Source organism: Herpailurus yagouaroundi, unplaced genomic scaffold (assembly GCF_014898765.1).
Source record: "Herpailurus yagouaroundi ecotype Mexico unplaced genomic scaffold, PumYag 163, whole genome shotgun sequence".
NCBI lineage: Eukaryota > Metazoa > Chordata > Mammalia > Carnivora > Felidae > Herpailurus > Herpailurus yagouaroundi.
Genome location: NW_024412404.1, coordinates 2,119,493 through 2,137,313, shown reverse-complemented (window position 1 = coordinate 2,137,313; position 17,821 = coordinate 2,119,493). Strand labels below are relative to the sequence as shown.

Below are 17,821 nucleotides of genomic sequence, written 5' to 3'. Positions count from 1 at the left end.
TCTTCAAATGAGTTATAAGTAATTAATTATAACAATTGTGGTTTGCTGTATGCAGTCCACCACCATATGGATTTTGCATGCTGAAAGTAGAAAGCTAATAAATTTGACCATGGAATAAATGTATTTTATATAACGACAGCTAACTTTTTATTAGATTGAATTAGTCTGTATATTTAAGTTACTGTATTAAAATTATCAAAGTTGATAGAAACCATTTATATCTTAATTGATTAGTGTTCTGTTTTATTATAGTTTGCACTAGTCTTTTATTTCATTGTGTTACATTTAGTTGAACTAAACCAATAAATTTATGAACATTGTTCTGTAACTCATCATACATTTTCATACCTGATATAATTTAATTCATTCCATGTGTTTTGTTTGATGTACTCTAATTCATTCCAGTCAGTCCAAATGTACTGTCTTCCATAGGTTATCCTTCCCTTCAAGTGGAACTGGAAACTCCCACAGGGTTGCACTACACACCACCCACCCCTTTCCAGCAAGATGATTATTTTAGTGATATCTCTAGCATAGAGTCTCCCCTTAGAACCCCCAGTAGACTGAGTGATGGGCTAGTGCCTTCCCAGGGGAACGTAGAGCATTCAGCAGATGGAGGACCTCCAGTCGTAACTGCAGAAGACACTTCCTTAGAAGACAGCAAACTCGAAGACTCAATGCCTTTAACAGAAATGCCTGGCACAGTGGATGTAGATGAGAGCCAGTTGGAGAATGTATGTCTGAGTGAGTATCCTCAATACCTCGGAAGTATGGCTGGGGTCCCAAAAGATGTTAAACCAGCAGAGCCACTGAAACAAACTAGTAAAGTAAGAGTAAGCTCTGAGCAGCAAGAGAAAGGAAAATCTGGTCCTGATGAGGAGATGACGGAAGAAAAACTCAAATCTCTATTTGAGGACATTCAACTTGAAGAAGGCGTAGAGTCTGAGGAGATGACAGAAGAAAAAGTACAGGCTATTCTTAAACGTGTTCAGCAAGCAGAACTGGAAATGTCTTCAATTGCAGGTTGGCAGAACGAGACATCAGGTGGAAACCTAGAGTCCCCTGCTCAAGCTCGAAGACTAACCGGTGGGTTACTAGAAAGACTGGATGACAGGTATGGCTCCATTTCAGCAAAAAGGAAAGCGAAATACAGATTACATGTTAATAGTTTGTTTTAAAACCTACTTTTTAGCACTTACTCTTTTTCTAAATTACCATTCCAGTTTGGGGATAATACCTGCTTTAAAGGTTGGTTCATTCTGCTAATCCGGAGAGGGAAACTCACACAAAACTCAATTTAATTCTTAAAACTACTGATAGCCTGAAGCAAAATGTAAAAAGTTTTACATGCATGCCAAAGATGTCTGTGTTTACTTTAGAAGACTACTCTTTTCTAGTTTGTGACTTGTCTGATTTTTTTCACAAAGCTAGTAATTAATATGCTTTCAAAATAATGGGGTAAATAAAACTCCACGTCTTTTAGAAATACAAACCTTTCTATGATTTCCTGACTTCAGACTTTAAAAGTCATATGTGGGGGCACCTGGGTGGCTCAGTTGGTTAAGCGACTGACTTCGGCTCAGGTCATGATCTCACAGTTCGTGAGTTCGAGCCCCACGTCGGGCTCTGTGCTGACAGCTCAGAGCCTGGAGCCTACTTCAGATTCGGTGTCTTCCCTCTCTCTACCCCTCCCCTGCTCATGCTCTGTGTCTCTCAGTAATAAATAAACGTTAAAACATTTAAAAAAAATTAAAAAAATAAATAAAAGTCATATGTGATTCTTCACTCCAAATAATATTGCCATGATAGAAATTTGATTACAACCAAAATAATTCCCTAATCATGAATCTGGTTCTTTTTGATACTGGACTTCCTCTAGAAAGGTAAGAGTCTAGTGTCCTTCAGACATTGGTTCAAATCCCACTGGCATTAGGTTTGCATTTTGTGACTCTGGGTGAATTTCTAAGCTGTAAGAACGTCACTTTAACTGACTTTAAAAATAAGAATACTACTACTTTCCTCACACAGGTTTACAGATTGAAGAAGGAAGCCTATAGAATGGCTACCAAACGGCTGCTACAAATAGTCTGTCAGTAATAGATGGCATTATTTTTATTTATTCATACATCAGACTAAAATATAACTTACTTCAGTGGCAACTAGTGATAACCTCAGGTGTTTTTGCATCCAATTTAAATTTATTTCATAACCATGTTTAATATTTTCATATGACTGGTAAAGCTTCTTGCTCAATGAAAATTCCCAAAGAGGGAGCTTGTAACATTTTGCAAAAAAGGAGTTTACAGAGTTCTTTTTGAAGAATAAGACCAAAGAGTTCTGTGCTCACCCTACCAAAGACAACAAATAGTACTAGTTTTGATGTCTGTGTTCTAATATGGTCACATTAATTTATAGTTACATAACAGGAAATAGATACAATTACGTTACAGCATCTTTGCAGTGTGCTGGGACTGTTTGTACTTATACATATGGAATAGGGTGTGCTATGGATAGGTTTTTTTTTTTATATAATCACAATTTGATTTATAAGAATTCACACGTACTCACAGACATATACAATACATAAAGAACATTGCATTGCGCTAATCAGTGCCTTCCAAATTCTGTAGATAATAAGCAAAGACCCTAAAAACAATGCACAAGCTAGAAAACAAAACCCATACTGATACCAGTAAAAATTAGAAGTCACTTTAAAAGAAAGTGTTGGAAGAGAAAGATTTGTAATAGTTCATTAAAAGGAAAATAGTCCTCACAGGACCTAGAAGCAACAGGTAAGCAACAACACCCTGCTCACCAGTGGGGGTCAGCACAGGTCAGGAGCCAAGAAAGATGAGACCCAAGCAAGGCTATCGTGGTTTGCAAAGGCACGCTGGCAAGACCCACAATTGGAAAACCAGAGACTGGAACATGGGGTTCTTGGGGATGTCAGGGCTCTCAAGGAATGCATTTTGTTCTCTGCCAGCAGTTTTTTCACTGGCAATATTAAAGCCTTTGGAGATCTCCTCCTCCTTAGATTGGCAGTTCTGGAACTCCAGGTATGCCCATGAACCTCCCAGGGTGACTTCCTGAGATCTCAAATCCAAGTAGCTATCGCAGTGCAATTAAACAAAATAAAACAAAAACAAGGACAGCATAGCTAGGCAGGTTGGGCGGGGCAGAGCTGGGGCCCTGTGTAGCACCTCATCACCCCAAAACCCAAACCCATGAGAGACCCTCACAGTTTGAAATCCAGTGACCATATTTTTCATGTCTTTCTATTTTATGCCTTCAAGAGTAGTTTACAACATGGTAGCGAAAACTTTAGAGCTTCTGAAGCCCACTTTCAGCCATGTATTGGCATTGTAAATTTCCACATCTTCTCTTTTGCAGCCCTGATCAGTGTCGAGATTCCATTACCTCATATCTCAAAGGAGAACCTGGAAAATTTGAAGCAAATGGGAGCCACGCAGAAGTCACTGCAGAAGCAAAGACAAAATCTTACTTTCCAGAATCCCAAAATGATATAGGGAAACAGAGCGCTAAGGAAACTCTGAAACCAAAAATCCATGGATCTGGTCGTGTTGAGGAACCAGCATCATCACTAGCCGCCTATCAGAAAGCTCTAGAAGAAACCAGCAAGTTTGTAATAGAAGAGCCTAAACCCTGTGTGCCTGTCAGTATGAAAAAGATGAGTAGGACTTCCCCCGCAGATGGCAAGCCAAGGCTTAACCTGCACGAAGAAGAAGGGTCCAGTGGGTCTGAGCAAAAGGTATGCCATCTAGTTATCCGGTACACTGTCATTTAAACCAAAAGTCCTGATGCTTCACTTTGTTTGATTAGTCTTGTAACATTGAGCCCAAGGTTCTTTATGATGACCCAGTTGTAAATGTAACACTAATGGAGGGGCTGAACAAAGTGCTAGGTGGAACATATGCTATTGGATTACACCTTCATTCACTGAGAAGGCAAAAACAAGCAGCATCAATTCAGCTATTTTTCAGGAGGAAGGAGAACTACAGAGATGTTATGCTTAACGTCCAGTGTTAATTTGGTCTGGCATTTAGGTTTCCTAACTCCCAACCCAGTCTTCTTTCTTATGGAAGGGGGATAATTATTCAGACCTTTTCTGGTGGTTCTGCATAATTTAAAGAGTTTATAGCATGTGACCCATCTAAGAGCTCTACCCTATAAAAGTGTGTTTTGTTTTAAAAATTGGAGAAACATAGTGCCCAAGCCTAAAATGAGGTGGGTATATACCATGGTGGGTTGACAGCATTTAGAAATTGGAAGTTAGAGGTCTCATTTTAATAATTTTTATATCTAAGTTGATGATTATCTTAATATTCATTTTTAAAAATTTGAAAACCTTACTGTCAGAATTATTTGCACTTTGTGCTCCGTGTTCTTGTACCATCTAATAGATTTTTATTCGTTCTTTGAGGTTTATCATTTTTAGATATTAAAAACTTAAAAACTTTAGAACTGAAATTATAGATGGATATAAGAAAATAAAAATTAGCTCTATTTACTACATTCTTTTTTTTTTTTTACTGCTTTTTGCTCTCTCCATTATTGTGTCTTTTCCTGAACTGCACAGTGGGCGTAGACTGAGACATGGGGATCTTTGGAACAGTAGCACCTACAGTTTTCCCTAAAACATCAGGTTGGCTTAAGATCTACCGCAGTGTTTTAGGTAGGACAAAAAAAAGTCTTTTGTAAAATATCGAGTCCATGATTAACTCCTGCTTTAGAAAAACTTTAATAGCAAACTCCCAGTCACTCAGGAGCTAATTATCAGCTTATCAACTAATCATATCCTTTCCTTTTCCCTTCTGCAGGCTATCTTTTGACCATTTTCCTGCATGTTAGGAGGGAAAGTGAGGGGAAGTAAAATGCTAAGGCCTTCCTTTCACTTCCCGACAAATGGGTTTTGAATATTGATTTCTTTCAGTTCATTCTAGTATATTTACGCAGTGCGACCTTGGATGTTCCCTTTTAAAATGAGTCCACAAAATAGAGAAAGAAGTGATAACATAGTGATGTCTTAACTATGAAAGTTTATTCTATAAAGCCTATTAAAATCCATAGAAAAGGTCTGAAATCAAATGATCATATACCTGTAAATGAACACTTCTTATATGTACACATGCAAACACATTGGCCATTGGGGAACTAGGGAGAGGGCAAAAGAGGGTTTGAAAATGAAAGCCTTAACCCTGAATGGAAACTCAGTTGAGTTCATCGGTACTGGAACATAATTGCTATTAGAAAATGTTTTCAAGGTTTCTTATAAATGAGATTGTGCTTTTGGGATTGGTCTAAGTAGATTCCCTAAGAACCCAACCTTACAAGAAATCCAAAAATGTTCAGGATGTGCCTTTTGTGGCTAGACCATAGTGCATTAGCAACCAACTAAGTCATCTGATGTATGATCTCAGAAAACAGCCCCCTTTTTGTCCCCTAAAAAATCAGGTCAAAAGTCCGGGTGCGGTTCTTACACGGATGACTGCCTGCTGTTACAAGGTAAACTTCTGCTACTTTCCAACTCTTTCAAAGCAGTGACCCATGGCAAGAAGTACTAAGAAAATTGTTTGGTCTCCTAGTTACCCTCATTGCCAATTCTAGAGAATTCTTTAAAGGGAATCCTGATCGAGATTCTACTACAATCTTCTCTCTACCCTCCACCTTCAGATTAGCAGGGAGAATGTGGAAACAAAACACAGGCCGAATGGCCCCTTTCTATTTTTATAATTATGTCAATTATAACATACTTGACATCTAGGCTTGGTAGTGTTTGCATTAACGTATGTTCTGCTTTTTAATTTACCCCAAGTGAAAATCTTCCCCAGTTTACGATCCGTAATTATTTATGAATAATTCTGATTGAATTTTTCTCTTTTCTTCATCTAATCTACTGATCTCTGAATGCAAATTAGAAATTCTTTTTTTTTTTTTTCCCACAATAGGAACTCCTTCCCTTTTTCTGCTTCTTTGAGCCATTTCAGGGCCTTCTTTCACAATACTTGGATCCTTCTAAGTTTTCTGAATTTACGGTCTTTTCAAAAAAACTTCAAATTTCATAAGGAACTTAGCAGCCAGTAGATCTTTGCAGGGAATAAGGAACTTGAAAACTCTTTCCTTTTGACACCATGTTATTTAGTAGGGTATTTTGTTAAAATGAAATTTCTTACAAAGTCAAGATTGATATTACTATAATATTTCAAAATATTTGTTAACTATACCTTTGGTGGAAAATGGCCTACTTTATTATCTATTTGAGAAACATTCCATAAATCACATTAGCTAACACTGATACCTCCTGTAACAATTTTACTTTTTCCCCCCTATTGATACCAACACTGCCATTGATTTTTCCAATGGATATTAACTATAGTTTCTATCTCTGAGACTATCAGATTCAGGGTAACTAGCAAACTTAGAAAACAAAATACCAGAATTATTATCAGAATTCCACCATTAAATTTTGAAATAAAATCATTCAGTAAATAGTGTTCACCATGACATTGCAGTAGAAACTGAAGATATTTTTCCCTTTGAGTTATGAACTATGTGGTAATTCCTCTTCATTCTCATTGCCTAAAAATTAATATTTGTGCAATTACTGTATTCTTGTCTATGCCATATTCTTGTCTGTCAGGTGTTTTTTCTGTCCTAATTTCATATCAATTCTTTAAATTATTTTTTAATCTTTATTTTTGAGAGAGAGAGAGAGAGCAGGAGAGGGGCAGAGAGAGAGGAAGACACACAATCTGAAGCAGGCTCCAGGCTCTGAACTGGCCAACACAGAGCCTGACGTGGGGCTCAAACTCACAGACCATGAGATCATGATCTCAGCTGAAGTCGTACACTTATTAACTGACTGAGTCACCCAGGTGCCCCTTTTTTCCTTTTTTTTCCACATCAGTTCTTTAAAATAAGACTCCAAGCTTTCACATGTTTTATATTATTCTTTCATTCATTTGCATAAACCCTTACTGAGTACGAGTTGCATGTTAGGTGCCAATTATACTGCTAAAAATTCCTGTTATAAATGTATGTAGCAAATTATACTGATGTAAATTCTTTACTTTTTTATAAATTTCAAATAGCTTTTGATAAAGTTGTCAAATCTGACCAAAATTTCATTGAAACTAGACATACTATACCTCTTTAATGAAAGGTCAAGTGAATATAGGTTTCAAACTAGTTTTAAATGAATATTAATTTTTCTTCAAACTAATAATTGGTAGCATATAGTTTCTGATGCCAAAATATCTTATTATTATTTTTATTATTTAATTACACTGATCTTTACCATATATATGCACATACAGATCAGTGTAATTAAATATATCCATTATTATATGCACACACATATATACACACATATACAGAGGAATTTCAGTTAGAATCCTGCTCAAAATTTTCTTCCATCTAAACTTTTTTAAAGATTCTCACAAATACATATCATGATTTTCCTTAGCAGGGAAAACCAGCAAGTGAAAGTAATTCTTTTTTGATTTCCCTTCTCAGAATGTCTTTTATTTTAAATGTGATGGTAAAATTATTATACTAAAAAATGCATTTATCAGGACTTGAAAGACAGTGAGAGTGATTCGAGCTCAGAGGAAGAACGGAGAGTCACTACCCGAGTTATTCGCCGGCGTTTGATTATAAAGGTATCCTGTAGCCGGATGGTGATGGGGCATCCCTATGTGATTAGAAAGTCCTTCCTTGTGGCCTTGAAAATTTAGCATGCTTGATAACTAAGTGGCTCTGTGTATGTTTCTTTGCATATTTGAAAGCTTGTAAGAACAACCAGCAACAAGGAAAAGGTTGTGTTGCATGGTAGTGAGTGTTCTGTCTAGGCCTGTGTTTGACATGTGACGGCTGTAATTTTGTCTGGGAATTCTTGGTATTTGTATCCTGCTTTCCCTCAAAGTGTTATATGTGAACAAAGATTTTATCTTGGTTTATATCAAATGAAATGTTCAATCGAAACCTCCGAGGCCACAGTGAGGTATGAGGTCAGGTCAAGAAGGAGAATGAAATAATTAAAAGGCTCCCCTCCTCAGCCTCAAATTCCTACTGCCTGAACAGATAGATCTTAAGTAAAAACCAGTTCTTTAATACCAAACGATGGCTGAGAATTTGGAGTAATAGCCTGGCATGGATGTATGTGACAAACAAAATTGGGCAAAACCTTCTGAAAAAAGGCTTTTGACTTGACTAACATACAGAAAATCAGTCTGTATTTTTATATATATGAAGCAGTTTTTACTGGAAGTGAAAAATATCATTCTCCCCCTGCTACAACACAGTTGAACACTATGAATAAACCTTCATTTCCCCCCACAAAGGCCTTTTGAAGCACTGACTATATGCATGGCAAGGTCCAGCAGAACACTTTTCACAGCCTGTGCTTGTCTTCATTACTCTCTTTAGAGAGAGATTTCTTGATGTTAGAATAATTGACTACAGAAACTAGGAAGCCATTTTCAACACACAGGCCTTTGAAGGTGGTCCAAATAACTTGAGGCTCCTTGGTTGACAGCTCTGGAGAGAAAGAAAGGAAGGGAAATATGTATTGAAAACCATTTATCAAATTTATCCTCCCTTTCCAAAGTGTCAGGAGGCCCAGCAGAGAGCAGAGAAGTTGGCTTAGGTATCTAAAACTTTTTAATCCTGCTGCTTGTATTTTTCATGTAGATCAGATGAAAGAAGAGGACAAAATCTGCCAAATCTGCTCTAGTATAGTTTTTCTAAGACTCTGGAAGCATTAGAGAAGAAAATAGGTCCTTGTCTGAATCTTAAACTATGCACAAATCAATCATGAGCTCAATAGATAGCTATCAAAAAAAAAAAAAAAAAAAAAAGCACGAATCACTTTGAAAAGTCCATATAGGCAAGCCAAATTACTTATGGGTGTCCAGCATATCCAGCATATTTGCAAGTATTCACCTCCCACACATTCCCTGGGATTAGGAGGAAAGAAATAATACAGGTTTTCTGAAGGAGTTAAAGCCATACTCTTTGCTCAGTCAGGCTTTGTTCTTCCCAGAATCAGTGTCTTCAAGAAATGATATTTTAAAGTGAAATGTCCTGAAAAAGCACACCAAACATATTGTCTTGTAACTTGCTTTTTATGCTAATATATGACATACTGGTGTCACCTCCAAATCCACCTCACTCCTTCTAAAAGCTGCTCATTATATGAGTTGACTCTCCTGTATATAGGACAGAAGAAAATAAACATAATCCTGCAAAAAAAGTGAGAGAGAGGATAAAGAAGTTTTACTCTAAAGAATACAAAAACAAAATAATAAAAACACAAAACCCATCAAATCAATGAGGGTTATTTCACTTGGTCTAGAATTCTAGATATGCATTAGCAAGCTAGCTTTTAAGTAATTTTGTTAGAGTGTGTTATTTATATATTTGAGCTTAATATAAAATTAAGCGTGTGTGATATATAAACATTTTTATTAAGGGCTTAAGTTTAAAAGACGAAATTATGCTATGATGGCTTCATAAAACAGAGGAGTCTGTGTTCTCTTCAAATCCCTACTTCTTGAAGTTTAATTTTAGGGAGGTTGAGTTGGAATGATCAGAGCATAGGTTTTATAACTGGGGAGTGCATTGTGTACACAATAGACTCACTCAACAAATTTGGAGAAACCAAAACCTAAAAAAAATAGCTATAATTATAATTGAAAACTATAGATATAATAAAAACCTTTATAAATTACATGTATAAGAATCTTTCTGGTTACTCTTTTTCTGTTCAGAGTTTCAGGGCAGTTAGAAAGGATCACATTTCTGTTGCTTTTCTCTTCATGTGTTGGTATCTTTCTGAGATAAAAGCTGGAAACTGCCGTCATATACGGTAACTGGGATGTGGGAACTGCCTCTGTCAAAAACATGAAAGGAGAATGTTAGGATGGAAAGGAATCATTGATACTAAAATCACTTCTTTTCCAAGGTGACAAAACCAAGGGACTGGAGAGTGGTTGGTTTAGCCCAAATCACACTCCAATAGAGTAGCACTTCTGGAAGGCCCCAACCCCAAACCTAATCTCGAGCCCTCCAGTGCAGCACCTTCTGCCTGCTTTTTCCACAACTCTGTGTTCTCCAGAATAAATAAAAAAGGAATAGCTTCTTATAGACCAAATTAGACATTTGGCCACTTAAACCTTTCCAGCGGCCTGGAAGAGGGCAGCCGTGGGCTGTCTCTCCTGGAAATTATCTGATGGGATTGGAATGCTGAGAATTTGGCCTGCTTCATGGAGGTTGTCCAGCCTTGGGCTGAACCAGCATATTTATGCTGTTTGCCATAGTGATCCCTCTAACATTTAGGATCTCGGAGTTGAAAACTATTGTGGGGTTGTTCCATCTCTCCCAGGACTAGCTGTGGCTACGCAGTGCCCACATAAGCAGTAGGTGTCCTCAGGATTCCATTACAAGTGTGGGTGAATCTGTCTTCCTAGCCATAAAATTTGTACAACTGATGGGGTGAAAGTATAATTTTATGATTTGTCTCTGTAATGTCATATGCAGGTTCATCCATTTTTTATGAAGTTCTTTTTTTAATTTTTTTTTTACATGTACTGTATTCAAGTCTCTAAGGAATAAGTCCAACAAACTCTTCCAATTGTGTGGGGACTTTTAGATTTTATAAGCATATTAATTTATTTCTATATAATTTGATAATATGACAGTTGTTTCAAATGCTTCGAAGGAGTTTCAGAAAATTACTCAGTCCTATGAGCTTGTTTATTTTATTCGCTTAGCAAAGACAGTGATTACAAAGGTAAAAACTTTAATTCGCAGCCAAACTATTGTGAAGTTTGGTAGGCTTCAAATAACTGAATTTTTATTACATAGTTCAACTGTATTTTTATTTCTGCTTTTGAACTTTTTGCTAACTTCTGAATTAAGTTTACATATATGTTTTCCCCAAATCAAGCAACTCAAAAGTATAGAAAGTTTGATCTACTCTTTCCATTTCCCAGAGGTAACCACTTTTCACGAGCTTCAGGTTATTTTGATGTACATATATTTATATGTATATAAAATGTACATGCACTTTATATACATGTAAACACACATTCCCCGAATTGAGTTTCTCAGAATATAAAAATGGGTTATACTATCACTTACTGCTTAATAACTTGCAAAGTTATATATGTCACATACATGGTATCCTTTCCACTTGGGGGAGAAAGCTAAAGTTTTAATGTTCTATACATCAGACAAATTGGTACATTTCATACTGGTTTTCTTTCCTTTTATTCAAGGACAGAGGAATAAAAGCTATAAAAGGCGGTGCCTCTAGCAGAGGTCCAAAGGGAAGTACAGCTAGTCTACATTAAGGTGGCCACTGGGGATGATACTGTGACACCATATGTGCTGTGATTTTCCTCTGAAGTAGGAAAGGAAAAAGTGAGGGGGGGGGGGGGGGAGGTGTTGCCAAAAATAATGCCATCAACAAGACCAGGGGGGAAATTTTGCCTACTTAAAGGTACAAACTGTTGTCTAGAACTTTAGGAACTAATTAGAGGTTATTTTCTGTCATTAAAGATGGACGATTTTTTTTTTAAGAACATGTTTCCTGACTCCTGTCTTCCCTCTTTATCTAATGGATTCCTAACTAATCTCCCCCAATTTAGTGAGTTTCTATATCATAACACAACTTACTTTGGCCTTATTAAAGCACTAATTGACTGTATTTAATGGCCAATTATGGTTAAGAGAGGTATCTTTATCTTTAGCTATACATAAACAGTATGGGTTTTCAGTAGGAAACAATGAAAATGCCTACATGCCAGACTAGATCTAAACAACTTCTATGACTTGTTATTTAGAAGTAGGACTTTAATTTTTTCTAAGGCTATTAATATAAATCCATTTACTTCTATTATTCACTATATTTATAAATATACCTTCTTTCACATTTCTGTCAGAGACTTTCCAAACAGTTAACTGGCATCTTTCCCCACAAAAGGGTCCATTCATAATGTATCCAATAGGATTCTACTTTACTGGATTTTCCTGGGATCCTCAAATTACCTACTATGCAAAACACCAGACATTTCCCAGAGTTAGCTCAAAAACATTTCATTTTTTCAGGTTTAAACTGTAATGAAATCTTTCATCACCTCTTATTATTGGCTTTTCTGCTTCTTTATGCCTTTGTTTTCAAAATAAAATGAAATTCATTTTTTTTTCCCAAAATATGTGAAACCACCCACAGGAAATATAAATAACACTTCCATAAAAGACTTTTTGCAGATTTTAGTGCATTTAAGCATGAGACCTCCCTCTACATTTTTCCAATCCCCTTCCCTCTCTTAACTGTGCTAATTGAAGCAAATCATAAGCAAGAGCCAAAGGGAGCTAAACATGAGCAGCAAGAAACATCATGTTTTATTTTCATCCCACCTCCCTCCCTCTCTACCACAGTGAGGAAAATGAACCCATGTCTCACCCAGTCATGAGCTATGAGCCCATAATCTAGAAGAATACAAAGTCATTTTGTAAAAAGAAAAGAATGAAAACAATTTTGGCAGCAAAACAAGGTAATGTTTTAGTCTTTACCCTGTCATTTTAAACCGGCTCTGCCTTTCTACTGGCTGTGACATAAAGCAGTCATAGAACATTCTCACCATTGGCTGGTGCTGACAAAATTATCAGAGCTACTACCCATTCCAGCCCAACAACACTGCAAGAGTTAGAATCCTGGCTCTCCCAGAAATGTAGCTGTCAACTTCGTGATCTGCCATTTTCCCTAAAATAACATCAGGTGAACAACAACTACAGTACATTGTTCTACAGCATTGTCCCAGCCACCTTTTCACCAAGAAGTCTGACTAGCAGGTCACTAGGTCTGTAGAGTAGGTCTGCACTTAAGATGTTTGTCCTTGTTCCCCCAAACTAAGTGGCACTAACTGAATGTTGAATACCAGTGAAGAAGGTTATATATTGCGTATATAGCCCCATTTTTGCTCTCTGAGTGGTTTTTCTTTTTTTTTTTTTTTTTTTAATGTTTATTTATTTTTGAGACAGAGGGAGACAGAGTGCAAGTGGGGGACGGGCAGAGAGAGAGGGAGACACAGAATCTGAAACAGGCTCCAGGCTCTGAGCTGTCAGCACAGAGCCCGATGCGGGGCTCGAACCCACGAACTGTGAGATCATGACCTGAGCCGAAGTCGGATGCCCAACCAACTGAGCCATCCAGGCACCCCTGGTTTTTCTTATTGTACAATCATAGAGCCAAAAAGGGAGATATTAAGGAGCCGTATAAATCTACCAAGCTGGAAAATATGAGCCCAACTTGGGGAGTTAGGACTTTATTCCATTTTTTAAATTCACCAGAGGAAGATCTTTGACAGTTTCCCCTTGTAAATCAGATAACAGTCACTAACTGAAAGATATCATCATCTTAAATTCCTTTAGTACTGATCTTTTCTTTTCTTTTTTTTGTCTGTGGCAATAGAGATTAGATGATCAATCATCACATAAAACCCCTTCACTTGAAGATAGTATTCAGAAATTGTGTACACCATCAGACGTAGTTATGCTCATTTTAATACCTCCAAAAAGCTCAGTTTTAAAGAAAAACAAGATATTGTCTGTACTCTGAACTTCACTTTTTAAAAAAAGTCTATCTTACCCTTAGTAAATGAATTTTTAAATGAAAAAAAAAAAACTAATAAAGACAATAAATGCAATGCCCCAACTAAGGTACCATCTTAATTTAGATTAAGGAAAATACAACCTAAAAATTATTTAGAGATTTGGTAGGACTAATTCAGAAACACAGTGCTCAAAATGAGGCGATCTAATTAGAGCTCTAATCATTGACTTTTTTTTTTTTTCTTCAAAAAATGAAACCTTTTGGTTTATATAGCATTGTGTAACTGTGTTTTATAATTTTTCCTTCTTGGAGTTGCCTGCTAACCGTCAGTCTTGTACATACCTAAGGCTTACTGCTTTGACTGTTGTGGCCTGCTAAGTAACCATTAGAGGAGTCAGCCTTTTCCCTTTGCCCTGGAGTAGCAAGCAGAATTTATACTTTCTTTCTCTAAAACTCTGCAGAGCATGTGTGTGGCCTATGGAGTGCTGTGGAGATCTGTCCATCTAGTATGTTGCTAATCTCTATGCCACATCCTTTAGGGAGAGGAAGCAAAAAGCATTCCTGGTGAATCTGTCACAGAAGAACAATTTACTGATGAAGAAGGCAACCTCATCACCAGAAAAGTAATCATCATTGGGATTTTACGCTTCTCTTGGGATTTAGATTTTTCTACTGTTTGCTGTAGTGTCACCACTTGAAACAGAAACAGAAAAATCTCACTATTGCTTCCTACAGATCACTCGGAAAGTAATAAGACGAATTGCTATCCCACAAGAGAGAAAACATGATGAGATGGTAATGGAGAGGGCTGCCAGAGAAAAAGCAGAGGATAAACGCTTTGTGAACTTTCTAGAATACGCTGCTAACAGGCTGGCATCTGCAGTGTGGCAGCTTGAAGTGTTTGCTGCTTTTGACATCCTGTGCATTTGATCAGGGTCAAAGAAAAAGACTTCTTAACATTCTTTAACATTATATATTTTTTACTGTCTTCAGAGTTTTCAGAAATAAGTTCATTTATGGAGAGTAGAATGTGCTGGTTACAGCATGTGAGAGAAATAAAATTAAAACCCTCTCTCACCACCAGACCCCTGGGCAGCAACCCCCCCCCCCCCACTTTGGCCTCCCACCCAGTGCTTTGCCTGAAGCTTAGTGCCTGCCTAGGGGGAGGGTGGAGAGCACCTGAGGGAGGGCACTCACTTCCAGCAAAGGTACAGGGTTTCAATGTTAGAATGGCAAAAAGCTCACATCAAATCTATACATTTTTCCCTTTCCAGTATGTTCTACAAAGGGAAATCTGAATTCCCTCATCTTAACCCGAGGAGGGCTCTCCTCTCTGGGTTTATAACAGCCCATATGCAATGTGCCAGTTAAAGAACTAATCTTAACCACTGTGCAGTGTAACTCAGCAGATGAAACTCCATCTCCCAGACAAAACACCTCTGGCTATTTGTCATTCCTTTCCTTTTCTCATTTTGAAAATAGAAACTCCAATAGCCTGTGTTTACATAAGAAAAAGTGCACTGAAAATTTCTCAAGACTAACTCAAAAGATTGGAAAGGCTACTGTGTTTCTGTTATAAAGCTGGGAAAAGTGGAGTATTTGTACAGTTTTGCTCTTAGGGAAAAGTATCCCTGGTGCTCAGTGAAGAGAGGTCTTGTTTTATGGAAAATGGATGATTGCTTGATCTGCAGTAATGAGGAAGGGGTTGGTAATTCCACAAATTAAAAAAAAAAAAAAAAGTCCCTCAGATCAACAACATTCCTATGGTGTTTAGTTCATGATCAGTGCTTTCCTGAGAAATTTTAGTCTCAACACAACAGATTGCTTAAAATTCTGTTGGCTTAAGAAGAAATAAATTATAATTTACTAATATTTGTTATAATTTGGGTTTGGGTGCCTTGAGAGCTTTGGTGATGATTTCTTCTAGTTTACAAGTAAGTGAACAGGCTAACTCATTTTTTTTTTAATTTATCACTAACCTTTAAAAAATTTTTATTTGTTACTATTATTATTTTTTTGTCACTAACCTTTTATTTATCACTAACCTTCCAAGTTACTCCAAAGTATAGTTATGTTACTATATTCATTCTGACGGTGCTCTCTAGCTTGCCTCGATGATGCCAGGCTTGTGTGGTTACGCCAAATAGATTGTGTGTATTTTGAGACGTGAAGTGACAAAGTGCTTTAAACTGTGTTTCACTTACCTAATCCAGCCTCACGGGACCAGAATGGGAACCGCTCTATGACTAAAACTCTTTCACTGTGAAATCTTAACACATACATTCCTTTTTACAGCAGGGAGAAGGTTATAAGGTGAAGACAGCGAAGAAGGAAATCCGTCATGTGGAAAAGAAGAGCCATTCATAACAGTAAACGGTTAGTCAAGGCAATAGGTGTGCTCATAGCAACAACAGTCTGCCTTAACTCGCTGTGAAACCTCTCCTTTCTCTTGATGAGTGATTCAGATCCCCCCATCCACTGCCCTCTCTTTTTCACTGAATTCCAGCTTTGAATATCCAGTATGAACTTATTGGGCTTATTTCTATATTTACATATGCAATGTACACACACACTCCAGTCACAGTTCATAAACTTTCTCCTCACAAACTAGTCAGGAATTTAAATGTAAATGGTGTTTCCAGAAGCAAATGTAAACAGTGATTTTTGAGTCCCCTCTAAGAGTAGAGGCTCCGTGTGAAATGTGGTAGCATTATACAGCCTGACAGGAAGCCGGTCTGGCAACAACCAGTTAGTTCTCACTGATGCACTCTGAGATTTGTGCACATCCAGCCTTTCACCGTTTCAGCAGAATGGCCTCTGAGAATTCAATTTCCATTGAAATAGAGTGGTTGCCCATTTTAAATTAAATGGCCAAGATCCCTATATGCTACTTGGTATGTCTTCCAGAAACCAGGGCAAATTAAATAGAAGGTAAATGGACTATTTTTTTTTTTATTTTTGAAAAAAAATTTTAATGTTTATTTATTTTTGAAGGAGAGACAGAGCGCAAGCAGGGGAAGGACAGAGAGAGAGGGAGACACAGAACCCAAAGCAGGCTCAGGCTCCGAGCTGTCAGGACAAGCCCAACGCAGGGCTCACACTCACAGACTGTGAGATCATGACCTGAGCTGAAGTCAGACACTTAACCAACTGAGCCACCCAAGCACCCCTGGACTACTATTTTTTTTTTAAGTGAAATATTGGTGAATTTGCTTAAATTTGTCTGAACTTTTTTTCATAGATGAGGATATTTCTAACAAACATTGTTTTCTAAGTTTTACATTATCCTATTATCTTTAGCTATACTTATGAAAGGTCATTTCCTAAGCATGAAAAAAGCAGATGGGGCTTTGAAAAGAAATTTGAAAAGGTCTCCTGAGTCCGTGAGGTGAAGTAGCATGATTTCTCAAGGGATGTGCACCAGCAGTTCTCTTAGCCCTACTGGTCAAAATGACAAAGAGCATATAGATTCTAGTTTTTACTCGGACAGATCTTCTCTTCCCCAGTGACCGGAATCCTGGTACTGCAGTGTGGACATGAGGAACTGAGAAATCTAGTCTCATTGCTCTGAATTTTGTTTGTGACTTAACTAAGGCTGAGATAAATTCCTTTTTCTAAGTTTTTATTTTAATTCCGGTATAGTTAACATACTATGTAATATTAGTTTCAGTAGAACAATATAGGGATTCAACGCTTCTGTACAACACCCAGTGCTCATCACAAGTGCCCTCTTATCTCCCATCCCCTATTTCCCCAGTCGTCCCACCAGCTTCCCCTCTGGTAATCATCAGTTTGTTCACTATAGTTAAGAGTCTGTTTCTTGGTTTGCCTCTCTCTGTCTTTTTTTTTTTTTTCCCATTTGCTCATTTTTTTTTGTTTTTTAAATTCCACATATGAGTGAAATCATATTGTAGTTGCCTTTCTCTGACTGACTTCTTTCACTTAGCATAATACTTTCTAGTTCCATCCATGTTGTGGCAAATGGCAAGATTTTGTTCTTTTCTATGGCTGAGTAATATTCCATTGTATGTATATATACATATATATGTATATTATATACATATATATGTGTATATATATATACCTGTATATGTGTATGTACACATAACATATACATATATAACATAATATATACATATTATGTAATATATATATATATATATATATATATATATATATATATAT

The 17,821-nt window shown here is 37.0% G+C and overlaps 1 protein-coding gene and 1 long non-coding RNA gene across 19 annotated transcripts in view; one reads left to right on the top strand and one right to left on the bottom strand.

Moving 5' to 3' along the window:
* ANK3 (ankyrin 3) overlaps positions 1-17,821 on the top strand; it is a 344,583-nt gene that overhangs the window by 314,992 nt on the left and 11,770 nt on the right. For 8 of the 18 annotated variants that reach the window (XM_040485098.1, XM_040485103.1, XM_040485099.1 and 5 more), the window contains 8 exons: positions 433-744; positions 1,024-1,114; positions 3,391-3,769; positions 5,473-5,523; positions 7,593-7,679; positions 14,176-14,259; positions 14,372-14,431; positions 15,932-16,012. In XM_040485098.1, coding sequence (XP_040341032.1) covers positions 433-744; positions 1,024-1,114; positions 3,391-3,769; positions 5,473-5,523; positions 7,593-7,679; positions 14,176-14,259; positions 14,372-14,431; positions 15,932-16,003 — 1,136 coding nt within the window. In that variant the 3' untranslated portion in view covers positions 16,004-16,012. The remainder of the gene's footprint in view (positions 1-432; positions 745-1,023; positions 1,115-3,390; positions 3,770-5,472; positions 5,524-7,592; positions 7,680-14,175; positions 14,260-14,371; positions 14,432-15,931; positions 16,013-17,821) is intronic. The other 10 variants (XM_040485091.1, XM_040485095.1, XM_040485093.1 and 7 more) reach the window with 5 other exon arrangements.
* LOC121036665 (uncharacterized) lies at positions 9,125-9,944 on the bottom strand. Its single transcript, XR_005793428.1, has 2 exons — positions 9,750-9,944; positions 9,125-9,260 (listed from the first exon to the last, which is right to left on the bottom strand). It is a non-coding gene; the product is annotated as an uncharacterized LOC121036665 (long non-coding RNA).